Source organism: Aythya ferina, assembly GCF_964211825.1.
Source record: "Aythya ferina genome assembly, chromosome: 33".
Lineage (NCBI taxonomy): Eukaryota > Metazoa > Chordata > Aves > Anseriformes > Anatidae > Aythya > Aythya ferina.
The window spans coordinates 1,207,145-1,233,872 of NC_140330.1; the positions used below are offsets into that span (position 1 = coordinate 1,207,145).

Here is a 26,728-nt window from a genome sequence, read left to right on the forward strand (position 1 = left end):
AGCATTCCACTGCTGTTAGGGGGCAACTATTGTACCTAGAAAAACAGGCAAAAAATATGTCACTTGAGAAAGTTTCCAAGAAATTGCCCTATCAGCAAACACAAACATGTAAGTACTGAGTTCCCAGAACTCTGCTGGCCTCCGTACAGATCATGAAGTCTTGTTTCCAGGCAGAGCCTTACCTTTCTCTTCGTATCGCTGCATTTATTGATTGAACTGACTGAAGCTTTAGATCTGAAGGGAAAACAATAACCCCCCATAAGACTCTCAATCGACCTGATCTTTGTATATTTATCTTGAAAAAAATCATTGGGCGGTGTTTGGACCATAATCAGCATTAATGTCCAGAAACAGAGCAGCTTCTTGCTGTTTTATTTATATATGTGCATGTGTGTATATATATATATATATATATATATAATTGTTATGGTATCCCATTTACAGTGTTATGGTATGGCTTTTTGCCTTAATTATGGCAATGGTATGTCGTGTTTTTTTTGTTTTTTTTTTTTTTTTTTTTTTTTCCTTACAATATGTTTTTTGCTTTTGTAATTTCAGGTCAGAAGTTTTAGCTAAAACTCCAGTGGAATAATACAGAGAACATCATGAACAAGGGACAATATACTTGGAAAGGCATCACAGTGGAAGTAAGAGGATGAAAGCAGGTGAGAAAGAGCAAAGCAGGGATAAAAATGACAGTGAGAGGAAACAACACTGCAAGTCCCTGGGTTGTGGCTTGGCTCAGGTCAACCCCCCTTCCTTCATTACCCTAGCTGGGATCAGCAAGCTGGCCCTGCTCACCAAGATGCGTGTAAATGATCAGCGATCATCCCACAGCACAACTTCTTGGTGGAGTTCTGCAGCATGTGGGGATCTTCCATCTGTTCCAGTGTTAGAACAGATTTAGGGCTCATCTTAGGCACCTGCCCAGCTCAGTGTGACAGTGACCCCCTGCTTTGTGATGCTGAGCACGTGCATATGTTTTTTCAGGCTTTATTGCAAGCAGCATCTTTCATAAAACACTTGGGCCAAGTCCATGTCTGAGTAACACCCATTAAGAGCCCAGAGAAGGCAAAACCCAGCTCCATGCATTCACACTTGTCAGGTTTTCACAAGGAGAGAACTAATTTTCCCATGTCACAGGGTTGAATGTTTATGACCCTGTGGCTCTCTGAGTACTTGGGGAATGCTGACTGATGAGATATAGAGCAAGCACTGCTGAAGAAATGCTGTATTTCTCAGCCTTTTGCTAAAATGATTAATAAACCATCTTTTCTCATTCACAGGCTGACTATAGGGGGAAAGGGAGCTGGATTAAAAGATGACAAGAAATTAAATTGTCTCGCAAAAGTTCTTGCTGATGCAGCCAAGGGAACAGGGAGAGCTGTCTCCAGCTCCCTGATAAATCGCCCTGTGCATTTCGATAGGAAATGGACTGGGGTATAATTAGCAAGTGAATTCTCTCCTGTCAGCACAAAAAAAAAGGGGGGTGGGGGAAGAGTTCATTTTAAAACTAAAGCCAGGACTTCACATGTCAACTGACAATTTATAAACTGAGCCTGAAACCCACAGAGCATAAAATTCACAGGGAGATGCACCCCCGCTGTAATCCATGCCTTATCTCTCGGCATTTCCATAGCAGGAGCTGAAACCCAAACAAATGTTTGTGTTGTGATGGGATTAGATGAGCTGCTAGACAAGCAATCGCTGCTTTTCGCAGCCATGAGCTCCCTCTGGAGAAAGAAAAGCAGCTCAGTTTGGGAAGGAAACTTGACCCTGGCTGTGTCACAGAGTCCACCTGGGCAAAGAATGGGCTTGCTTGTAAGGGCAGTGCCTATAAAATGGGTAAGTTATACGTACACAGGCAAGGAAATACCTGCACTCCATCCCTGTATGCTGTTCATTCATACAAACATCAGCATCTACCAGCACATGGACTGGGTTCCACTAATAACATTTTTTCTGCCAGAGGTTTCAATCAGCCCCGAGCCCAGCAGGGAAGCTGTAGGAACCGAGCTCACCACCTCAACAAGCTGTCCAGCCCCTACACTCACATCCCACCAACAGCATGGGTGGCACAGCCCCTCAGGCAGCACTGGGAGTAATCATAGTACTAAAAAGAGCCAACAAAGCACTGAGTTATTCCCCAGCTAGCTACCAACCTCAAGAGCATAAAGTATCAGCTTCAGTCTTCTGGCCTCTCTGCTCTTGGGCTTCTACTGGGAAGTTTTACAAGAACACCAGTACCAAGTTGAGAAGATCTGGGGCCAGAAGCATGTGCTGGGGTAGGGGATGATGCATTGCCATTATGAACATCTAATGTAAAGGAAAAATAACGAAAAAAGCTTTCTTACTACATCAGAAGTTTCCTGTGTGGATGATGCATCGCAATAAGTATTGGACATTATGACTCACTAATAGTTTTGCTCCAGATGAAGCCATCGTGAGACACTTTGTGGCGTGGTTGGTCTGCGTGTTGGCTGTTAGCATAGCACTTGTCAGGAGCAAGATGAAAGAACTGAGAGAACCCAAAGGGATTTGGTTGGTCTCTGAGTGGTGTCAGAGCCTCACGGGGCACAGCAAGTGCCCTCCTGGCCCTAAAAACACGGCCTTGTGAAGACCCCATGTGCTAGGTGGTAAGTGATAAAAGATGGCTAAGCTAAAACCCTTAGCATTAGGTTCCTCTCCTGGTCTGTTTTGCCAGAGCACAGCCAATTTCTGGCAGAGACGGGGCTCCAGCAGCCTGCTCCCACCCCTTAACGCAGCAAGGAGCAGCAGCACCACGAGTTTTACACACCCGTGTTATGAAATCCAGCTCTCAGCAAGCCCGGTGGACAAACCCCCTCCAGTGGCTATTTACTCCAGCATTTCTAGAAGTGGGGACAAGTTCCAGGAAAACACTCAGTGCAGGTGAGACGAGAGCTGCCAAACTCAGCAGGCTGTGGCTGTACAAGCCTCCAGGAACCTCTGGCTGCCCAAGGCTGCGCATCCCCTCCTCGGGGAAGAAGGGCACCATGCAGAGACCAGAAAATAATCCCTGGTGAAAGAAAGGCTTGGTGAAAGAAAAGCTTGCCCTACATTGCCTCCCGGCGGAGGAAAGCTACAGCACACCACAGACAGCTGCTTTTCCAACTAGGAAGGTGAGTGACTGCAAGGAGAATCTTACACTCACCATTTCCAAGCACCCTCTGTAAAGATCCCCATGGGCTCTGGAGAGCTGCATCCCGCTGTCACACTGCTCCTGTGGTTGTCCACGCATGTCCTGGGGCTTCAGCCCCAAATTGCTGACGTATTTCCAAGTGCTGATATGGGTTTTGCTCTGACTGGGCTCTGCATTAAATGGTTTCTTAGAGCTAGACCAAGCAAATAGTGAAGTAAAGCACTGAGAGCTGCAGTGCGCACCACAGACCACGGCAGAAACCACCAAGATACAAGGATGCATCTCTGAACCCTCCTCGTATTATTCCAATTTCCCTGACAGCCAGCAGCAAAGAGCAAACACTGCTTCAGCGAAGGTCCCCAAGCCACAGACAGCAGGGAGAAAGGTAAAAACCAAAAAGCAGTTCTGCTCCTCTGTCCCCAAACAGCACAGCAGCCAGACAGCTTTGGACAGCCCCAGATCCTGCTGCTACACCTTGCTCTACCACCCACAGTTATCCTGGCATCAGTGCTAAAAAAAAAGAGAGCTGGGTAGCACCAAAAATTGTGCTGTGATGAACAACAGCAGGGCAAAATTCAGCGTGAAAGTTCCTCTTACCTACAGGTTGATGGCACTTATCTAGATGACCTCATGGTTATAATACTTAAATTCTCTTGCTGCCTTTGGACTTTTCCATGGAGTGCTCAGACCAGCAAGGGTGTGACAGGGACACTGGAGCATTAGAGACATCTACAGGCACGTTTTTGTGTAATGCAGGACAGATCTTCCTGAGAAATCCTAGGCGTGATTTGTGTATTCCTTGATTTCAGTGAGCAGATAAATGCTTGAGGGGTAAGGCTGGTTCTAGCACGAGAAGGGGCAGCACAACACAACCAAATGCTCTTTTTTGGGTGCAAGCCAAGCAGGAGTCAGCTGAGTGCTCTGTCACCATTGCTGAGGAGACTCTGACACAAGATTTATCAGCCAGTGGGTGTGAACAACTAAAGGACAGCTTTATTTTCCCTGCTGGGGAACACATGTGAATCAGAGCTCCTCCTTACCTCTTCCTTCTGGGACCTGCTGTGACCTTGCTCTGTTCACCCTAAACTTTCTGATCGTCCTGCCAGGTGAAAGGACAGGCAGTGCTGGGTGCAGTACGCACAGAGAACACAATTTGGGGATCATTCAGCTTGAATGGTGCACTCACCTTTGAGAGGATTATATCCAAAAAATCCTACAATAACAGCAACAGATCCAGAAGTACTCCTTGTGCAGCAATACTTACAGCATCAGCTAGAAACACTGAATTTCCCTGGAACATCCCAGCAGTCAAAAGAAATATGCTCATGCCAAGAACTCTGAAAATAACTGGCTAAAGGATACGAGGTTGACATTCACATCAGATTACCAACTCTAATGACCACAGAACAGCTAGGGACTCTGAAAAGCAGCCTCATTTTCAGAGCTGCTGAGCATGCAAAAATATCAAGCCCGGTCAACGACTGGAACTGCAGCCTGGTGACTATCCCCAGGACTACTTATCCTAAATTTAGGGAACATCTCAAGCTAGCACTGAAGCGTGATGACTTGGAGACTTACCTCTCACTGTCACGATGTACTTGACATTCTCTGCGACAGCCACAGCCTAAGGACAAAACTTGGTAAAGACCAGTTAGAAAGGTAGCATCATCCTCCAGAAGCTCAGTTTGAAGCTGGACTGAGCTTTAACAACCTTCAGACAAGGTGAGATGTGGGCTCTTCTCATTTTCTGCTCATATTGTTCAGGAGTGCGGATTCACAAAACCCAGCTACTGCTGCAAAGCACCGTGCTTTTCCTAGAAAAGCTTTCACAGAAACACCCTGGGAAGGAATTACACCATCGTTGTAACCTTTCTTTCCTAAATTTTCTCAGCTACACATGCTTTCCACTGCAGAAAGGAAGCAGGCTTCACTTCCCACCTGTATTATCGTGTGTCCAAGCCAGGAAGGATTATTCACCCCGAGAGCTTCCAGGTGCTTGCTGTCCTCAGCCTGGGGAGCACAAAGCAAACCAAAGCAGACCAGGGGCAACAGGTATCACACCAGCCATCCTTGCACATTAAAAATAACCCCTTTGCCCTGGTATTCCAATATTGTCCAAGACCCAGAAGAGCCCAACTGATTCCAGAAAGCTTAACCGTAAGCGTGGCCAATGCAGAAGTGCATCAGCACGTTTGATTTTCCATTTTCCATGTCTCAGTAGGTCAGGAAGAACTGAACCTTAAAAGCAAAAAAAACACACCATCACCAGCTTCCCCTTATTGATCTTACTTTCCCTCTTTTTTTCTGTCTTCCCCCTTCCTGGAGGCATTCCCCTCCCCAAAAAAAAAATAAATAAAATTTTTCAAAGTCTATCAGTCCCTACAGTATTAGTCCCCAGCGTTACCCTCCCCAAAAACACGCACCAAAATCTGTATTACTTTTGGCAGCAGCTTGCTTCAGGAATTTCAACCAGTCAGCAAGGCATGACCTCTCATTCCTGGAGCCGTACGGCCTATCTTTGATCAAGTTGTGTGTTCCCACTTGTCCCACATTCGATCCCTTTCAAATAGTTCCTAGGTGTCCCTTCCTTCCTCCCACCCAATGCAAAGCAAGCCTAGAACAATCACATGCCTGACAAAAAAATAAAATAAAAATGCTAATTTCAGCCTCCAGGGAGATTTCCTCTTTAAAAAAAGTGATGAAACCAGCAATGAACCTTAAAAGGCAGTTTCATACTGCGATTTAAAAAGAAAAGGGGGAGGAAGCTTCTCTACCTGAACACGAGAGGTATTAAGATAGCTAATTTAAGGTAGATATAACCACATTTAAGATAGATATACCAAAGGCTGGGGATCATGCCTTTACAAGTGAGCTACCCCGTAAATCTGGCAGCAACCAGCTCCTTCCTTACTCAGTGACAGAGTTATACTTCAGGTCTTCTAAGCAGGTTTGGAAAATTAACGTGTAATCAGTAGCACCACACCCTTTCCTGCAGCTTCTTGTTTAGGACACAAAACAGCGAGCAGGAAACACAGCAGCGTGATTCCTGCCTCCATACAGTTAAGCCAGGCTGTGTGTTTCAAAACAAAACTAGGATGAGAAGTCGTCACAACACTGAAAAGCTTAAACCTCCCTGTTCTGCACTGCAAGTTCTTTATGCACCATTTATAGCTCCCATTCTTGCTTCCCCCATCTTCATTGCTGGGAGGGCTGTTAAAATCCTTCCATCGTTTCTGTTTCATGCAGTCACCATTTCTTTCCAAAATCGCACTGAAAACAGCATTCTCCAGGCTAGCTTCTATGCTTCCTGATTCCCTGTTCTCTTGTCTATTGCAGCCAGCTGGAAACAACTGGAAATCAAAGGGTCCCAAGTCACCCAGGAAGAGCAATCTCCAAGAATTTCATCTCCATTCCTGATGCACAGCAGCCATCACTCAGGAGCAAGCTCCAATAAAAGTTTGGGACTTTTTTCTTCCTTACACTCACGAGTTTCTATTCACCTTTCCGAAAACATGCATTTTGAAGACTGCTAGAGCACAAGCTGCACTGATACATTCAGTTTTCATTATTAATCAGACTATTTTTATACAAAAAGCATTGACCTTGCCTGGGTTCTGCTTGGTACAACCTGGTCAAATCCTTGATACGCTTTCCAGCTTTGCATAGAGTTTAGTACTTACACCAGTAGGGCCATCAGGCTAAATTCAAGTAAGCCATTTAAAATATTGGGGGAAAAAAATATGATCCCCTCTATATGGTGATCGTAAGGCATCAGGAGTCAGTCATCAGCAATCATGTCTGCCTGTGTTGAGGGTACCTGCATGAAAGCACTTGTCAGAGTGGGATCACATCGCTGGAACACAGCTCAGCAGCCAGCCAGCAGAAGGGTGAGGTAAGGCTAGTTAGCAAAGCCCTCAGGGAAGAACATGTGCAGCCCATTAGAGGCCCAATTGGGCATAAAAGCCAATTGCAGTGCTTTTGGGAGCCAAGTGTCATCTCACCCACTACAAAGATTTCATTCACAACTAAATTCAATTCCATTTTACAGTTCAGACTAGTACTAACCCCACATACAGTCATTCTCCTCCCCACCCCCTTTCCTTTGTTAAGGAGCAGCAGCAGCTCGACATGTATTTATTTGAAAAATTATCTTTGCATGAAGTAGGACTCACGCACTTCCTGCTTTGGGGATGTTCAGAGAAACAGAGAGAAAATGTCTAAGTTTGTTCCATCCCAGCTTCACTCCCAGTAACAACTTTCCAGGTGTTTCACTATTTAGTCTTCCTCCAGCTCCTGCAGATTGACCACCTGCAGCACGTACACACAGCCTGATATCCCAAATCAATCTTTTCCAAGGAAAAAGAAGCTAGAATTATTTGGCAATAAAAACCATTATCTATTCTCTTAGCCCTGGTGCCTTGTATACTTTAATGGTGAGTCATTTTCTAAAAACGAGACAAGCCTGGTATTTGTAAACAGAGGACCAAGACTGTAGTCTTACCCTCTGCTCTGGCTACAGTTACTTCCTCCAGTTCTCTTCCTGGTCTCTTTCTGGAGGCTATAACATCTCCAGACACCTTCTGGAGGCTATGAAGCCTCAAGACGCTCAGGCAGTGCCCTGCTGCCCACCTAGAAGGCAGAGCAGTGGCAGGGCAGTCCCCCACACAGCACCTTACAGTGCATGCAAGCATCAAGGTTGGTATTTGTCCCTTCCAGCATCACAACACAAAACTGGAGAAGGGCACTTTTCCCAGAGCCAGGGCTTTAGGGGGGAGAGGAGGGGAGGAGGCAGGGGAAATAGGGAAAAATTCCAAGTCTTGTTTCTAAAACCCAGGACAAAGTATTTATTCAAAGAGTCTCTGGGACACAAAACCATATTCCAAGGCTGTTTTCATTGATCCAAGAGTGTGTCGCCTTAACACAGTCACTTTCCTGACCATGTTCTGCAATAAAGTCCATACATGTGCATTTGAACAACAATCCCTCCAGTACGTTGTCTTCTCTGCCAAGTCACCTGAGGTGATCAATCAGGAAGCTGGTCATCTGACAGAACCAGGCCATTTTATTAAAAAACCCTGAAACTCCAAGTTTAGACTTCAACGCAAATACTCAAAGAGACTGCCTTCTGTTAGCCTCTCCGCTCTCACAAAAACCCATGACTCTAGATTTTGGACTGATGCAGGCACATTCACACCATTAAAAATTTAACCGGGTGAAGGTGAGGGAAACCTGCAAAAAGCATTTACAGCTCCTTGGCCACGAATATTCTTCTGCCAGCAGAGCATCTGCTCTTTGTGGCCTCACAAGAGGGACATCGCGTGTCAGATGCAGCAAATGGATTTGCTCAGAAAACTAGATCCTACTCGCACTGATATTAAATAATACTGCTAACTTCTTATGGTGCTTTGCTGAGAGAAAGACTACATTTGAACAGACTTAACACATTATTGGCACAGTTGAATATTAAGGTACAAACTGCACATGATAGCCTAAGGCAAAAATACTGATTGCCTTGGAATCTAACCTAAACCTGTCCCAAAGGGCTTTCAGTGAGTAGAAAGATGGCTTAATGGGAACATGACTCACTCCACATTTATGAATAGGCAATGAACTTGTGCATACCACATGGTATCACTTAGCAGAACACAAACACAACTGCAGTTAGTTACAGCACCACTCTCCATTTTAGGGAGGAATTAGGTGCTCTTAAGACATCCTCCAGCAGCCCAGAATACTTTGAAATTCAGTAACAGACACTTCGGAAAGCAGGAATCTGCTTCTCAGGAAGCAATTCAAACAGATTCCTCTCTGAAGAGGCTTTAAGAAGAATACGACTCCTGAAAAGTGTGGAACACAACCCGAATAAGACCCTCTTGGGAAACACTAGGCAGCTCTGTTTAGGAAGCGATGAGTAAAACTGAAGGGCTTTGGGTCTTTGGAGCACGCTACCACCGGAATGACTATTTCTGAAGGCAGTAATACTGAAGTACCAAGAGAATACTTTCCTTGCGGAGAGATCACACGAGATTCCCGTTGCATACAGCATGCTTCTAGAGGCTGCTAAATTAAATCAACCTTGCTTTAGAAATAGCAGTCTTTAATAACAATACTACTCAAAGTACGTTTGTCCTAAACAACGCACCATTCAGCAGTTCCTTAAAAGCACCTCGTCCTTTATCGATGACAAGCATTCTATAGAAACATTTATGCTTGAGCACAACAGAGAGGTCTCTACTGCTTTAGAAGCAGGTTGCTCTTAGCCTCTGCTCTTTTTTTTTTTTTTTTTTAAATCCAGAAAGTGGCCACCACAGAGCAGCGATGCTGAAGAGCTAAATAGAGGAGTCCACGGTAAAGTGCCCGTTCTGAGAAAGTGTTCTGCGGTCTGTGGTGTTTAACTTCACCACCGTGGGTGTGTATTTGGAATTCCTGTAACAGATGAAGCAGAGGATCCTCCGGAACGTGCTACGCATCTCGTTGTCCCTATAAGAGTAGACAATAGCGTTTATCAACGAGTTGATCTCTGCCAGCAAAAGGACGTATTTCTCCACCGCTAGAACATTGCAGCTCTTGCAGCCCAAGCCATCCAGCAGGAGCACAACTTGTCCTGGAGTCCAGCAGATAACAAAAGCACCTGGGAAGAGAAGAACCCCTGTTAGAGGAAAAAAAAGCAGGTTCCTGGCCCTGCCCAGTCACTCACCACAGGGATGCTCAACTGGTGTTTTACGTAGTGGAAAAATTAAACAGGGAAAACACCAGTTTTCCCCTCTAAATTTTTGCTTCGTGCTTGGGAGGAAGCCTGAGGATTCTGCCACAAACTACTGAAAATGGAGACGTTGCCTTTTCTTCCCCCCCTTTCCTCCACCCTGTTCATTCACAAACGTTTCCAAGTAGCTTGACTTACCTCTCCCCTCACTGCTTTTAGAAAGTGGAGATGAAGTGCTGCTGTGGTTTAACACCGATGGGCAGCCAAGTCCCACACAGCTGCTCCCCCCCCTCAGCAAGAGGGAGGTGGAAGAAAATTGGAAAAAACTTGCAGGTTTGAGATAGGAACAGCTTAAAAATCAAAGAAAAGCACAAGCCACAGGGAAGCAAAAGGAGGAAAATTATTCTCTACTTCCTATCAGCAAGCAATGCTCAGACATGTCCTGGGAAGGAGGGCTTCAGCGTGCCTAGCTGGGGAAAACAAAATGCTTTGTAACGAAAGCCTCCCCTTCTTCTCCCATTACAGTTAGGGAAGAGCCAGAGGAATACAAATTGAACGGAGTCATCCTCACTGTCCCTGCAGCTTATGGGGATTTTGGAAGAGCTGTGACCAACACTGGGGCAGCGCGATGGAGTCCACCTTGCACAACCACACACACAGCCGAGCGATGGGCTGGCCAACGCGAGGGCTGAGCCGGATGGACTCCACCACTGGTTCAGTCTGTTCTTGCCACCACCTGCCCAGCTCTTGGGCTAATTGCTATTTTGCATGGAGTGGGAGGTGCCCCGCAGCTCCTAAATCCCTTTTTACGGTCGCGGTTTTAACTCTCAGGCTGACGTAAATGGAGCACTCGCCCAGCAGCAGCGCGCCGGGAGCTCATGCAGAAGGTTGAAGCACGGGAGCTGCACCCTGCTGCGTCTCCTGGGAAGGGGTGGAAGGGAGCCAGGCTTGCCGAGAACTTCACAACTACACCCTTTACTGGAAAACATCTGAGACGGGAAAGAACACCAGCCAGAGGAGTCGCACCAAAACGAGAGGCTGAATTCAAAGCTGTCATTAAACGAAACGCCGCACTGGGGAAGAGCCAGGGGAGCACACGTAAAGGATCTCCAGGGTTTCTTGAAGCGTTTGGGGCTGATTATAGGCAACTGCATCCTGCAACCCTTTTTATTTGAGCAAACTGTGCTCCCAGAAGGTCAGCACAGCAGCCACCACAACTGGGCCAGGCAGCTTTCCCTGCACTTGCAGCCAGCACTCTGCTTTGCCCCCTTTAAAATTAGCAAAGCTGTAAAATAGATGCCTGGCTGTCACGAAGGAAGGTCCAACGCTTCTCCTTTAAATCGAGTCAATCCGCAGGAAAGGGACCTGCTTGTTTTGTGATGCAACTTTCTTTTTTGGCCAGGTTTTCAGCATCTGCAATGAAAGCCAGATTCTCCGGAGAGACCGGCTCCCAGCAGCACTAAGTAAAGCCAGGCGAATATTAAAGATGTGAATCTTAAAGATGGAAGGGGGAAAAAGGAGTACCTAGAAAGTTTCAGCTGCTTGCTTTGCTCCTTAATGGAAACTAAAGCGTGCCAAAAAGAAGTCTGAACTCTTAATAATCCCCTCAGCATGGTCACAGCAACTCAGCCCCGTAGTTTACTCATCAGGGGATCCCGTCCCGCTCAACCAGCCTGTGGGAAACTCTCCATCGCCTTCCAGATGTACCTTGAACTTCTTATTGATTTCTAGGGACCGGCTTCTGAGTGCCCAGGACCTGCAGGATTTCTACGCTGCGGGTACTTTGCCTTGCATGGAGGAGGCATGCAGCTTCCACACCGCACCCTCGGCTTCCTCCACGCTCACCAGCAGCTACACCCTCTGATGCATAAGGCGCAAAGCATTCCTCTGAGCAGAGTCCAAGTTTGCAGAAGGCCAGGGAACTAGGGTGGAGAAGGAATTATACCAGGGCTTTCACGGGGAGAGGGGAAAAAACCCTCTGCAGTCACAAGCACACGCCAGGTCTGAGCTGGAAGGTGTTGGCCCTGGGTTGGGGAATTCCTCCTCTTGTTCCTACCCGTGCGAGTGACCTGTATGAAACAGTCACTTCCTTCCAACACTGCAGGAAAGGGAAAAAGCCCTCGGGTTACGGGAGTCCTAGAGGCCCGAGGAGCTCCTCGCTCTCCCTCAACTTTCCACATGAGTTTCCTCCCCACTCTGTCCAGCCCCAGCCACCAAATTCCTCGTGAAACCACAGCAGCTTTTCCAAGCCTCCTGTGACCCAAGCTTTACTCACTCGAGGGAGAAGACAAAGGCAGGCAAGCCAAGCCAGGAGCGGGGACAATAAGAGGAACGGGATATCCCAAAACAAGGCGATGCACCAAGCATGAATTGCTTTTTTCCTTGTAGCCCAGCACTCCCACCCTGCCAACCCTCTTCCAGAGGAGACTGAAGTGCCATAAAATTAAGCAGCCCTGCTGTTACCATGGGATGACCCCTCGGATACTTTTCAGGAAGAAACGGAGGAAACAAAGCTTTCCCCTCTGCTCTGGATTGCAGAAAAACAAAAAGCAAATTCTTCTTTAGCCCCTCTACACTGCATCTGATCAGCTCCGAGGCAGCCGGAGCTCCCAGCTGCGCACAAGAGATGGCGAGATCGTAAGGCAGGCAAGGAGGCATCCCGCAGAAGGCAGGAACAGGCACAACCCCCCCCAGTTTCGGTGCCTGCAAGTTACAACAGGACACAGCAAGCAGCAAAGTGCCCCCGAGCAGGGATGCACCGAGCAGCAGAGGCTGCTCCTCTCTGCTCCCCCCACTGCCGAGCCCGATGCTGCCAGCAGGAGTTTGCAAGGGAGTAGTCTTTGTTTGCAGCTCCGAGGTTTCCCTGACTGAGCAAATTCTGCACTTATCAGGCAAGATTTACAAGCCAGGGGGTTGTGACCGTAAGCCCAGAGTCGAGCAGGGTTGCAGAAAATCCAAATGTGTTGCTTTATTTCGCTCTAAAGGAACATCGCTAGCCCAGTAAAACAGATTTTAAAACGCCGTGATCTGCTGATCAGCTCACAAGCATGCCAGCCTGCCTTGTTAGATCTCTAGTATTCCTCAGAGGTGTCCTTCAGAGACACTCGCACGCTCGCTGCTGTCTGGGGATTGCAGACAGAAGCCTCTGCACAACTTACACAGAGACAAAATGCACAGAATGGTGTTTGGAAGCAGCATTTACCCATTCATCTCGGTAGCCTGGCTACCAAGACGCACAGCACCGTGCGGAACATACCCGCATAAGGTTAGGTATCTGGAGTGTGTTAAATGGCTTGGAGAGGCAGAGCCTCAGTGCCAACCACTTCCAGTCACTGATCTGCTCCTATTTGCACTACAAACCGAACCCAGCTGGGCTAACTCGTGGGCACTTAGCACTCTGCTGGAGACCCCGCTCAGACCAGGAGCTGAGACGTCCCAGTAATTTATTTACCAGAGCAGACAGACCCAGCACTAGCTGCTTAAAAAAAAAAAAAAAAAAAAAATCGGAGCAAAGTTTAGTGCTTTGTTCCAGTAAACAGTCGGAGGAATTTGGACAGAACTCCCTCATTGTCTTCCCCGTCACCTTGTGATGTCTGCCCCAAACCTCCTTCCATCCTCTAAAGGATGAATCCTTCTTGATAAGGGCTGTCTATGGGCTCTAGTGCCGTGCAACCGTTGTGTGCTTGCTCTGTGGAAGAGCAGAGGGCTTTTTGCTTGCCTAAAGCACACGAATGTAGTCAGATGTTACAAAAATGACATCAGTAACAGCCCCTTTTCTCTCTGCTAGCCAGAGAAGGGATTTGGGAGCTTGCATTCTCTCTGCCTGCCTGCCCCGACCATGGCTCGCACAAAATTCAGTCCCAAATCCATTGAATTACCCAGCAGCCAAACCCAACCAGCACCCCAGCAGCTTCAGAGAAGCAGAGAGGCAATTCCCAGCCTCCCCTGACCCAAGCACGTTCACCTGCAGCCCCACAAAACCCAGGATGGAGCATCAGGGCTTCGACTCGAGCAAGGGGACTTACTTAGGATAATCGTGACCGTCTTGACGAGGCTGATCATGGTCTCCTTGTAGCGGGGGTGGAAGCTGGTGTGCTTGGACATCCGCGTCATCTTCCTCTTCACGTAGATGAAGATGTGCGTGTACACGACCACCATGATGAGGAAGATGACCAGGTTGGAGATGGCCCAGAAGGTCAGGTAGCTCCTGCTGTAGAGCGGCGCCATGCTGGAGCACTTCTCCAGGGCACAGAGGCAGTGCCAGCCGTAGGACGGGATGAGCCCCAGCAGCAGGGCCGTGACCCAGATGCAGAAGATGAGGATCATCACGCGCTGGTTGGACATCTTGCTGTGCAGCTGCATGGTGAAAACAGTCTGGTGCCTCTCCACCGCGATTGCCAGCAGGTTCACCACGGAGGCGGTCAGGCTGGTGTCCAGCAGGCTCTGACGGATGAACCAGGTCTTCAGGGAGAGCTCCGCGGTCCTGGGCCCCGTGTGGAACATGAGGAACATGTAGGCGATGCCAGCGAAGAGGTCGGCAGCTGCCAAGTTGCCCAGCAGGTAGTAGATGGGGTAGTGGAAGCGGCGGTTGATGATGATGGCGGTGATGACCAGCAGGTTGGTCAGCAGCACGATGACGCTCACCGTCAGGCCCAGGGCAACCACCAGGACGTCCTTCGTCCTCCAGTACGTGGTCAGCTCCTTGCGGCTGTTGTTGTAGAAGAACCCCACCGTCTCATTGTAAAAGCAGTGCTTCATCGCTGCTGTCCTGAGGAGGGAGCAGAGCATCGTTAGCTCGTCGTGCCCACACAATTCTTACCAGCCCAGGGGATGCTGAGCATCGCTTTAGTGCCCTTGACGCACACAGAAACAGCCTCAAATACAAGAAAACATTCTGTAAGAGAGAAAAAATTACACGTCTCCTGAGCTGGATCCTCATCTGTCCTCAAAGCCATGCTGAGGATGCAGCGAAACCTTGAACGCTCCCGGCAGATGCCTGCCAGATCTGATAAGAGATTCTCCCTGCCTGCCCCACACAGCCTCACAGGGGTGACAGACAAAACTATTTTTGTTGTCCCAGATGTCCCGCTTCAGAAATGTGCAAACAAAGCAGCAGCAAAGGAGGTTTATCAGTCAATCGCTAAAAAACTCTGATGGAGAATGAGCCCCTGCAGCTGTTGCAGTCCCCAGGACTGCTGCTTCTGGTTCAGGAAGCACGCATCTCATCTCGCCTGGGGTAGCTTTAGTGCTTCAGGGCTGATATAACCTCACCGTTGCTCCTGAAGACCACTACACACAGCATTTGCTGGTCCTTCCAGACCAGATGAGCCCTCTCCAAAGTCAGAACCAAGTGGAAAAGTACCTAGAGCCAGGCCCAAGGAAGTCAGTGACAGCAAGAAGCCTGCATGTACTGCTATAGGGCTGGGTCTTGATGAGCTGGATCATCAGGAAGAGCTGCAGCACTTCGAGGCTACACACCACTATGTGGGTCAGCATCCCACGCTTCCAAACACCAACCAGCAAGTCACCTGTGCAGGAAGCAACTCCCTTCCAGGTCTGGAACAAGGCTGCAATTCAGGACTCATTATACTTGGTGACAATTTGATAGGAAGAGATGTGCAAGTCTCAGGAAGGGCTTTCCACGTTTCTCTGAAGCACTGGGCATTGCTGGGAGCAAGAGCAGGCAAGCCATTTGTCTGGACCATGACAATAAGTCTTAATTTTCAAAGCCCACGCGCCTCTCTGACATTTTAACTTCCTGTCCTGTGGGCAACCAAACACAAGGCAGCACGTTAAGCTGAAAGATGCTTTACATTACAGCTTTAGGGTCAGAATTTAAACCTGGTAATTGACACATCTTTGCCTGTCTGTGGGAAAAAAAGCGACAAACGCAGCACTGTGAACCAACCCAAGGGACGAGAAGCCCAAGCATTACATCCCACAGCAGATATTCGTGTTCCTTTCCTAACCAAGGGCTTGGAAATCTCAAGTCAGGGCTGGCTGCAGTCCCTGCTGGGAAGGGCAGACCCAGCCTGCAGCCTCCTTCCTCCCAGCACCGCGAGGTGCTGAAAAGTGACATCGTTTTTCCTTACCCTCCTGAGCTCTGCTCATGAAGTCACTGGTTCCTGTCCTCTCGTGAGCTCAGCCGCCGCTCTCATTTTAGAGAAAGCCTGAGACCATGCAGCAAGAGCGCTATCCTCTCCAGACAGGGGAAAAAAAAAAAAAAAACACACAGTTACCAACTTACAATTCATTTTAATCACCCTGAACCCGCAACAGAGTTCAGGAGTCTTAATTACATCTTCCTCTGCTCTCTTGGCAGCAACCTCCCCGTGTTCCTGGACGCTTCAGCAGCAGCTCCTGGCACAACAGCAACGCTGTCGCTGGTACCAGGGAGGAGAGGTAATCGCGGGCAGGCTGGCTCATTATCACCCACACCGCACCCAGCCCTGCCTGCGCACACCACCGAGCTGTGCAAACAGGACGGCTGGGTCTGGAAAGCCTGCTGTGCTCCTAAACTTCTGATCTCCACTGCCTGGTGGGCTCCTCATCAACCTGCTTCACATCTGCCATGAGATGGGAACAAAAAAAGCACAACTCTGCTTAAAAATCCCATCTCTGCTGCTGAATAGGGAAATATCCTTATAAATGCTGGTGAGGAAAAAGGATGAAGAGAAATCAACCGATCCCATGGGCCACTTGGGGCACAGTAAAGTAATTCCATCCTTCTCCTTTCAGGTAATGGTGGCTGTAGATGTCAAGCTGCTGGGCTGTTTGGGAGAGCAGCGTGGTCCAAGCTCAGCACAGGGGGGTGAAAGCAACCAAGTAGGTTCTGCCGAGATACCACGTGGAGACTTGGCAGACCACTGGTAAGGGTTTGGGTTTCAACAGCAGAAAGCGATGGAAGAATGAGGAAGGGAGGAAAGCTTCAGAACAGGATGAACACAACCACGGTGAATCACAGGCAAGTAGATGACCACCTGTGCAGGGTGTATCTGGGGAGGCACCGACCACATCTCCACGTGTAAATCATCTAGGTGAAATCCAGGGCTAGGCCGCTCTTATTGCAAAAACAGTTTTGAAAGCACAAACCCCAAACCAAAAAGGAAACCGCTGCCGAAGTCAGATAAATCACTTTGTTTTTAAGATTACGTACAAGGATTGCCCAGGGAGGAAGGCTGGAAGAACCTGAAGTGGCATCAAAGTTCAAAGCGCCCCATACGCTATCCACCCACGTAAGCAGGGAGCAAGTTTCAAGGGCCCTTTAATCCCATTCATATTTCTGCTGGGGAGCAGTGTTAAATGCTCCCTCCCTCAGGACACGAGTCTGAAGATCATCATGGCACAGGCGCTTGCCTGTGCACGCTGCAGCACAAAGACAGCTCATACCACAGTTAACTTTAAGAAGCCTTTGCAATATCAAAGTGAAATAACATGGCGATGGATCTAGGGTTTTCCTCAGTGATTTCTGAGCAGACACTAAAACAAATGAAATCCAGATTAAACTACCTTTAAACCAGATTAAATCCAGATTAAGCTACCTTTAGTTGCCACTACGTTACAGAAACCAACCTGATTTTGTTGCAAAAAGAAGTTCAGCAGCTATGATGTGCCCCGCCAGCTTCCTGAGTGCTCGCTCCCAAATTGTGAACTTTTTTCACAGCGTTGCACAAGTACTTCAGTGGTACACAGACAGGGGGAGGGGACTACAGAGCTGCACAAACCCACAAAGGAGCTGTGCTCTGCATGTGTAAAGCAGCAGTGTAGAAAGTTCCCAATCCTAATGACAGTTTCTGAACCGCTTCTGTAGGCAAGACCCAGCTGGAGCACAGCAAGAAGCCGGAGAGCTGCGATCCCTCTGAAAGGTGGCGAGGTCACGAGCTGGACCCGTGCAATTCCACGAGCTGGGTGGGGTAAATGACAGGTAAATGCCTGTGGCAGGCCCTGGGAGCTGGCACACCAGCTCATTGCCACTCTGCAATTAGAAAACTGCCCTCGGAGCTTGGCAGCAAGGGCAGACAATGCTGCAAATCAGAATTTAGCAGGCCAGGAGAAAGAAACACCCTGCCCACAGCAGCAAGCAGACAGAAAGGCAGGCTGGGGCCATGATGCACAAAGGAGCTGGAGGAGCCTATTGTTCAGTGTCCGAGCAACCCCCATCCGTGGCCTTACACTCTTTAACGGGATCCTACAAGATTTTCCCCTAGCAGTACTGCTGACTTGGTAAAACAAAACGCTGGCTACACGCTGCAACAACTACAGCGGCCCTTTGAGCAATGCACAGACCTGTCCTCTGCTCTAACCACACTGCTTCAAACTCGGCTCAAGTCTCTCCCCCTTCACACCGAGTCTGGCTCTGCAGGCAGTCCTTGGTAGAAACCACTGCTGTGTGAGCACACAAAATGAGTGCAAAATGCCTTTTTCTCCCTGCCTGAGTTTTACACACACACACGCGCTCTCCCCCTTCTAACTCAGGTAATCACTGCTCTGGGTTCACAGTAAAACTCAGAGTTTTTACACAGAAAGTAAAGGTGCAAGCGTCCTCCCTTCTCCATTTCCTCCTGCTTGCACAAGTGGAAAATGCTGCTCAGCTCCTCAAGACCTGGGAGGACGTTTAGCATTTGGGAACAAGCCACCAGCCATCGATCGCAGCGTGGAAACAAACAGGAATGAATGGCTGGTTTTACGTCCCCTCCTCCCCCCAAAAAACCACAATTAGTGTTGATTAAAACAGAACAATGGATAGGGAAGTCAGCTTACAGGGACTCTAATCCAATTTGTTTCTACCGGTGTCCACTGCATGTAAATTTCTGTGGCCAAATGTTCAAACCACTGCTTTTTTTTGTTGTTGTTGTCGTCATTTAAGCCATAAACAGCACAAGGTTTTACTCTAAAGAAGAGCGTTCTTACCTGGAAGCACAACCACCGCATCCAAACCTGACATTTAGCATTGGTCCCCCCACCACAGGAAACCAGGCCAGCTCTTCAGCAAGGAGATCCCCATCTCGGGAGGACAGAGGTGCTTCCCAAGCCACAGAGAGCCAAGTGCCTTCCAAGCAAAGTTTCAGGCAAAGCTCGCTCCGTGATGGGCTGCGAACCACGGGCTTCTCAAGGCAAGTTTGCGAAAGCTCTGCGAGCCCGTCCCTCCTTGGGTCCTCCCCTAGGCGGGCCCTTGCGGGAGCCCCGATCCACCCCGCAGCTGTAACCCGAGTCCTTTTCGCCTCTCAGAGGCATTTTCCAAGCACCTCCGGTTCTGGAGGAGCTGGCCCGGGGCTGGTTGGAACGAGTCTGCTCCGAAATGCTGCCATCAGCCTGGTGGGGCAGCTCCGCTGCTGGCAGGAGGAGCAGCGAGGTGTGGGAACGGGCACCCTCTGGTCCTGTTCTCCCCTCGCCCACTGCCCCAAAACCTTTGCAGCGCTGCAGGATTGCAGATGAACAACCAGGTGTGTTCCTGGGACGATGCGTTGCCTCCAAACCACAAAGTCTTGTTCTCGTAGCACAGCTATGCTGTGTGCTATTGCGTGCTACAGCTGAACGCGTCTCCAGCGTGCTGCTTAGGCAGGATCTGGTCACCCACATCTGCTGCAGCAGACACTTGCCTCACACCACAAAGGAAGCCTTGATGAACATGAGAACGGGGGCATCAGCTTTTTTTGGTAGGGTATAAGAGATGTCTTGAGACAGAAGGTAAACTGAGGCACGGGTGGGGAAGAAAAGTTACCCCAAGTCGGTAAAAAAAAAAAATGCCGCTACTAGAAAAAGTGCTCACATTCCTACTACGTCAAGGACTGTCCAAGATTGTATTTGTATGGCACTTAGGTAAGACAGACAGCACACTTCGTGCTACCAAACCGTAGCTGTGTAAGTTATGAACAAAACACAGAACACGAGATTTGCGACACACTCGTTTTGATTTACACCTCTTGAAAAGGCCCCAACAATTTCCATTCTGCTCCAATTTCCTATTCTCCCACCCTCCTCCTACCATCGTCTGTTCCCCAAGGAACAATGTTATCTCCAAACTCAACCCTAATCTACTGCCAGCCAGATACATGGTAGAGCTTGGCAGAGCCGAGTAAGGTTTTGTAAGGCAGGCAGAGATTTACAAAGCGAGCTGAACACAAAAGGGGAAAGAGATAAGGCCAAGGATCCAAGAAATCATTAACAGAAGAGGACAGCCAAGAAGTGGAAGCAAGTCAGTACAAGCACTAGCAGAGGAAAAGATGGAATGGGGCAGACTGAGATATCAAAGGGGCAACTATGGAGCCCTACAGAAGCTGAAAATGGCACCAAGCTCCCTAAGCTCCCCTTCCATTCTGTCTCTATGCCCTGTAGCCACCAAAGGTCAGAATCATGCCAGAAAGCTCATGCAGGCCACAAAAAGACCCTGAAGGAACCGATCATTGCCACCTGCTTACAAATGCTGCACCTTCAGACTGGCAACACAAGCCACAAGACAGCACCAGGCACAGGGCCTCTCACAAGATTTCTACGTGCGCTTTAGAAGCAGCAGAATGCTGCATGAATGACCCAGAGTCCTGTCCCGGAATCGCTGAATTTTAACAGATTTGCTTTCTCATAGCAGGGAGCGACCAAGGAACCGAGAAGTCAGGACCTGACACGGGGAGCCAGAAATCCTCGCTGTAGCTAGACCCCTTGGTCATGGATTTATGACAATATTGTGGGTACAAGAAGTCATTTCAAATGATTTCTACGATTCTGTGTGAACTGGCTGAGGTGACACAGGGCTGATCCTCCACTTTCCCCCAAGGCATTTCTTAGCCATTTGGTTGCATGATGGCTTTAAGACCAAAGAGGCAAGTGCAAGCTGGAGTAAAGGATCCCCCCCCATATCCCCAGCCCTTCCTTTGGTCTGCTCCAGCCCTTGTGCTGCCAGCAGTGGGTTTAAGCCTCTGATCCAACCTGCCACAACAGAGAACGAGCAGCAGAGAAGCAGAACCCAGCTTGGGGCAGCCCTTTGGCAGCAGCAGAGGCATCAAGACAGCGCAATCCCCGCGCTGCAGCTGCCGAGTGGGATGGCAGCAGGCTTTCAGGTTAAACTGGCACTCACCGAGCGCTCTGGAGGCGATGTTCTCATAAACAATCAAACACCCAGAGCAATCAGGAAAGCGGCCCAGCATAACTGGTTTCAACTGAAGTGTCAACAATCCGCCACAATAGCCCAGCACGTCAGACAGACCCAGCAGGTTCGCAGCACCAAGGGCTGACAAAGGGTCAGGAGCACGTTTGCAGTTCTGGCCCCACACACGCCAGATCCAGGACAAAGTGGGGTACAAGAAATGCCAGGTTGGATCAGGCCAGGGCTTGTGTAAGCCTGTCACAGACAGTGTCTGCTTTCATATGGAGGTGAAGGAATATTTCGGACCTTAACAGCATTTTTTTTTTTTAGTGGTTTTGTCTAGTTATAAAGAAAAAATAAAACTTTGTTGCATAACAGTAAAACAGGGAGTCTATTTTCAGATTTGGGGGATATTTAACAGACAAATTTATTGTGTGTCTCTAACCTAGCTGACTAAACCCTGCACAAGCTCACCTTCCAGGTTGCTACCTCCAAAATCAAGCACACCTGAAAGCCTCACGCCAGCTTTTGCAGCTGTGCAACTGCTTCAGGACTGAGCTCAGGCATCTCCCAGCAACAACATGCTGGAGTGAGCACAAACAGGACCAAGGAGACGAGACACCCATCACATCCAGCCCCTCTGTAACCCCCTTTCTCCTCCCATCACTCTGGGAGTTTTCCTGTTTTTCCCCATCCAGAAGGGGCTCTCGGAGCCTTGTGCAGCCTCTCGCCACCAGCAGAAAGGCCACTCGAGCACAGTAACCTGATCTCAATGCAGCCCGCAGATCCGATCACATCCTGGTGCCCAGCAGAGAACCGGTAGAGAAATGTTTCTGAAGTCAGACGTTTCCCTCCCCGTTACTACACTTCTGTTTTTCAAAGCAGAGTTAATTGCTTTTTGTAGATTTTGCATTTTCAAACAGACTTCAAGCCAAGCTTTTTCTTTGAGCCTCATAGCTGTGACCGCTCCTGTTGATGACAATCTGAAGGTTTTTTTTTCCCCTCCTCTTTTCTGTGACCCCTCTCCTGGAATCCCTGGAATGTTAAAAACCTCCTGGAAGGAGCATTCCCCCCTTTCCCTCAGCCCCCCCAGCAGCTCTCTACAGAGAACCAGTTCCTCAAATTAATACCTCCAAGTCCCAACTGGCCCAGAGATTCCCAAACTCAGTGAGGAGCACTCCCTGGAGTGCAATAAAACCACCCCATGGTTCCTACAGCTTCAGCTCACAGCCACATCTTTCGCTGGGAAGCAGCGCGTGCATCAGCCTTAGAAATGCAGGAATTTCATAACACCCACTGCTGCTGAAATGCTGCCAACTCCGAGGTGGAGCAGAGCCGTGGTTGCAAGCCTGCAGCATCAAAGAAGAGTTTTCAACAAAGGTGTGGAAAAAAAAGCAGTGCCCACACCAGGAATTTTCTTTCACTCTGGCAAGTTCACAACCACTTACAATCAATTGCTGCAGGACAAATCACAGCGAACCAGGAAAATTCTCCTCCTCCTTCCACCTCCCTGAGGTTTGCCCTGGCTGTGTTTTGATATTTCAAATCAGGGCATTTCTATAGCATAGGCAACACCTTAAATTTACATGGGGAGACCTCCGAAGCAAAACATAGCGTTGGACCTTGCCACATTTGCCTTGTTAAGCAAGATGGAGAAAGAGCAGCCTGGATATTCTCTCAAATGTGCCTGGGTCCTGGCAAAACATCCCTCTTACCTTCGCCAGGTAACTATCCTGGAAATGGGTTTTGTGCGCGTAGGGCTAGCTTCCTCCTGCCTGCAAGTTACTGCCTGTTCGAGCCCTCTCCAAGATGAAAACATTTGCTCTGCAGCAGTGGAGAGAAACCAGGGCAGGGAGGGAAGAGAGGGTTATTTGCAGTGGTGTTTTGTTTGGAGTCGGGATGGTCTAGGGGCCCCTCTGCTGCTGCTCCTCCTAATTCACACAGGAAGAAGGAGATTATCCTGCACAGAGACAAGCAACGCTGAAGGCAGAAGCAGCAGTTCAGAGAAAGAATAGCTTGGCCCCTGCATGATGTCACATCATTAGAAGCCACAGCGAGGTTAAAATCGAGTCAGGATGCTGTGTTTATGGAGCAGGACTCGGCCTCATCTTCGCCCAAAGATAATTTCATCTGGCGCTTCGCACTATTGTCAATAAAAACAGAACTGGATGGAAATTCCCTTCCCGTGAGCCACACGCAGACAGCCCCCAGCTCAGTCTCCTCTTGCAAGGAGGCTGCACCCTGCCTTGCTCTGAACCCTGACCTTGGCTGGCACCCAGCAGGATGAAGCCTCCCGGTTTAGTTGGCACTCGCCAGAAGAGTCAGGGAACTTTACAGGCGCTCCAGCTCCACATGCCTCAGCCTTTGCTTTTACAGGGATTATTTCTGAAAACCCACTTCCCCCGTGTCTCCACTTGGTTTCATGTCGGATGCCTGCAGCTTATGGCTGGAGAGTCATAAAAAGCATTTAACATGCCTTTCTGCTTAAGTCTGGAGAGGAAAAAAAAACACAAAACCAATTCAGAAAAGCCTCCAGCTAGAGAACAAGCAGATGCAGCACAACTGCAGCTTTATCTCAAGCAAGAGCATCAGGGACTGACACTTAACTACTACCCCCAGCAAGGAAAGGGAGAATCCGCCTCTTCAAAGACGTGTGACTTCCTCCTGCGAGCTTGCCTTTGGGGTGGTCTTGGTCAAAACGGATCCTTGGTGAAGGCAACGTGGCTTTTCCCCAGTTCAGTAAAGGTTTCAGATCACTCCAGGGATATTTAATTATGCCCACAGTTGCCTTGTCGATGCACTGAACCATGCTACCGCATCTTGCATTTCTTAAGGATCAGTTCCCACAAGAGTGAGGTCATGTAACAGACACAGATTGCAACAGCCCTACTTTTATAAATAAAATAAAGTGCAAGTTCGTGACCCTTTTGGTGCCCAGACGACTTGGCAAGTGCAGCTGCTAACACCTGAAAATGAACACCGTAAGCAAAGGAGCCCAACACCGATCATTTTAATTTGATGGGGTTCCCACAAATAGTTGTTCAGCAGTGGAGGACCAGCAAAGTGGATTCTACGATGCAAAGTCCCCTTTGTTGGTGCATCAGGAGCTCTATAATCAGCAGCTCCCTCTGCTAGCAGCCCAGAGCAGCCTTCATTAGGACAGATCCTGACCTGATCACTTTTGGTGGCATTTTTCTAATTTTATGAAGCCTTTAGCCTTTAAGCACTTTTCTAATGCAAGATTACTTCCATTCTTGCTCCCATGCCTTTTTCTGCTGCGAAGGCTTCAAAAGCAACAAGAAAGTTAAAGGAACATTTATCTTGCAGCAAGACCTAAGTCATTCTTGTAAAGGGCACAGGAAGCCTACAGGTTCCATCTGTTAAATAGATTTATACTGAGAAATAAACTGGCTTCAAGAGAGTTGTATAAGATACCTACAGAACTGACTGCCTCTAGGGCCTCGGATGCCAAGTATCTGAAACCCACTGTAGAAGCAAGGCTTGAATTACAGCTCTACAAGTCTTTTTTTAAAATAAATGATAGGGGAAAGCAGCCAGTGCCCTGAAAGGACTCTAGCCACAAGCTGTGGGCCTGGATGGATGGACATTGATTTGGTTTAGCTCATCCTAAGCTTTCTGTTCACATGCTTTTCTTGAATGTCCCAAGATGCGTGATGCCTGCAGGTATGTCTGTACTGCAATACAAAGGAAGGGATGGAAGCACGCTGTCTCGATGCCTTTTAGCAAAAACTCTCAAAGCAAATTGCTTTCTGCACTTCAGATGGGTGAGTTCTGGCTGATCAGATATGCCTGGCTTACTTTCTCTCCCAGCTCCCACATGGCTATAGGTACTGTTACTCTGGGCAGTCACAAAAGCAAGAACATCACAAAACATCCCGGGGCAGAGGGAGAAAGAGAAGAAAATAAAAGCTGTTTGTCTCCAGCAGCATGAACTCCCAGCAAGAGGTGCAGAGCAGCTCACTTTTCACTACCTCATCTGCCCAGTGCTCTGCTGCATCCAATCTGCTAATTAATTGTTGGAAGACAGCTTTTAAAAATAAAACAAGAAAGCAGTGATGCTGACATGTCTTATACCCTGCAGTACTCCAGATGTGTTAAAGCTATAGATAGAAATCATTTCATTCACCATGAAATAACAAAAAAATTACACAGCTCTCCTGCTGTGAGACATTCCGTTGTAATGCAAGACAACAAAACAGCTTCAAAGAAGGAATTAAAAATAAGTTTTGTACCTACTGGCGACTGCTGGAATAGCAAGGCAGACCAGAATAACCTACACTGATCTTTAGCTACAACTGGGCAAGGAAGCATCCTGCACAAGGGTAACTTTAGAGCTTCTCACCCTAAAGGAATGAAACCTTCCATCCAAATATAACAGACCCCAAACACAACCCCGAGTTGTGTCTGAACTAGCCTCAGGAAGACGGCAGAGGTGCTGCTTTATAAATAGCTTCACACAGCAACCCCAGCTCGACTCACAGATTCGCAGGAAGACGTTTGCTATCTGGTCACAGGAACATTCAGTGACAGTTTATCTTCTTGGAAGCATTCACTCCGCGTGCTCTCAGGGCATATTGCACATGCACACTACACAGACTGCTAAATTTTGGCATGCTTTAAGTCCCCATGCCCCAGTGACTCCTCTCAATGCAGGCAGCAGGTGAGCCACAAGGAGAACCCAACTGATAAATCAGTTTCTTGTCCCACCACCTTGTATTTGGGTGGCTAAAATGAAACAAAAACTGTCTCATTTTACACTTGAAGAAGGGTAACCAGTTCATCAAACGCTGATATACTTCTTACCCTTAGAAAACAGATTGTGAAGCATAAAACCTGCCAGAGGAAGAAGAAAAAAAACAAAACAAAACAAAAAAAAAAAAACAAAACAAAAAAAAAAAAAAAACTGCTTCTGGGAAACCAGCAGCAACCCCACAAACCACCCCTATTCCCCCCATCACAGCCTCAGGCCATAAACAGGCCCCAGGCCTTGTCTTCATGCTCTAGGGTCACTCTTACACATGCAAACAGTGACAGAGTGTCAAGGTTCAAAAGGTAACACCTGTGAAGGAAGCCTCTTTTCAGCTAATTAAATGGCCTGAACTATCTTTTATTTCCTTTATTTTTTTCCCCAAAGATTCTCCTGCTGGGGGTAACTTTAAGAAATATCTGACATGTGTGCTTTAATCTCCATTTAGCCTCTCCAATTAGGTCATGAGAAGCAACACCACCAAACAAAAATTAAAATGGAAAATGAAGAAATAGTTAAAGAAGGAAAAGAGAAGATCAAGAATGGGACCAAAGCCTTGAGCTCCCTAAAAAAAAAAAAAAAAAGGTGCTGCCTGTTGCTTTGCTCACCTTTGCTTTGTTGGAACACCATAAAGGTAAATCCCTCAGCAGTCTTCACTGGAAAAACCTGAAAACCCTTAAGAGTTGTGGTACTTGCAGGTTTATTTGCTTTGAGCTTTTCAGAAGGATAAAGGTAAGTTGAAGAGCTCCTTTATTGGAGGGCAGGAAGTCTGGGGGAGATCTGCTGAGTTTGAGATGCACTCTCATGTAGCCTGCTCGCAATTAAACACTCAGTGATTAGCAAATGACAAACTCCAAGGGGCTTCTCCTAGAAAAGGGCATCTCCACTCCCTGCCTAAAATTAACTGGTGCTGCAATTTCCCTAATTGAATTCAGAGGGCACCATACGCAGCCCAGCTGCGATCCCTGTTTGGGGAGTCCTGGGGCCTTTGACCTGCTCAGTGAGGGAATGGAATAA

General features: G+C 48.1%; 1 protein-coding gene and 1 long non-coding RNA gene across 6 annotated transcripts; one reads left to right on the plus strand and one right to left on the minus strand.

Annotated features, from left to right (window-relative positions):
- The first annotated feature begins 152 nt into the window (after nt 1-152).
- Nucleotides 153-7,567, plus strand: LOC311425728. Its single transcript, XR_014686409.1, has 3 exons — nt 153-389; nt 559-665; nt 6,497-7,567. It is a non-coding gene; the product is annotated as an uncharacterized lncRNA (long non-coding RNA).
- Nucleotides 7,568-7,980: 413 nt separating this feature from the next.
- On the minus strand, nt 7,981-26,675 carry LPAR2 (lysophosphatidic acid receptor 2). 5 transcript variants are annotated; one of them, XM_084501695.1, is made up of 4 exons: nt 18,774-19,131; nt 15,956-16,055; nt 13,889-14,631; nt 7,981-9,791 (listed from the first exon to the last, which is right to left on the minus strand). In XM_084501695.1, the coding sequence occupies exons 3-4, from the start codon at nt 14,619-14,621 to the stop codon at nt 9,490-9,492; spliced, it is 1,035 nt and encodes a 344-aa protein (XP_084357821.1). In that variant the 5' UTR covers nt 14,622-14,631; nt 15,956-16,055; nt 18,774-19,131; the 3' UTR covers nt 7,981-9,489. The 5 variants fall into 5 exon arrangements, with proteins under 5 accessions (XP_084357821.1, XP_084357822.1, XP_084357823.1 ...); XM_084501696.1 differs by having other exon boundaries at nt 15,956-16,062; XM_084501697.1 differs by lacking the exon at nt 18,774-19,131 and adding an exon at nt 17,436-17,723 and having other exon boundaries at nt 15,956-16,062.
- Between the last annotated feature and the right edge of the window lie 53 nt (nt 26,676-26,728).

What these genes read in the sequence shown, in the direction of transcription:
- LPAR2 (XM_084501693.1), bottom strand. Translation starts at nt 18,814, where the DNA reads ATGCTAAATGTCAGGTTTGGATGCGGTGGTTGTGCTTCCAG. An exon ending in TGCGGTGGTTGTGCTTCCAG is followed by an intron (nt 14,632 to 18,773) that starts GTAAGAACGCTC and finishes CTCCCTCCTCAG; the next exon opens with GACAGCAGCGATGAAGCACT. An exon ending in GACGGTCACGATTATCCTAA is followed by an intron (nt 9,792 to 13,888) that starts GTAAGTCCCCTT and finishes TTCTCTTCCCAG; the next exon opens with GTGCTTTTGTTATCTGCTGG.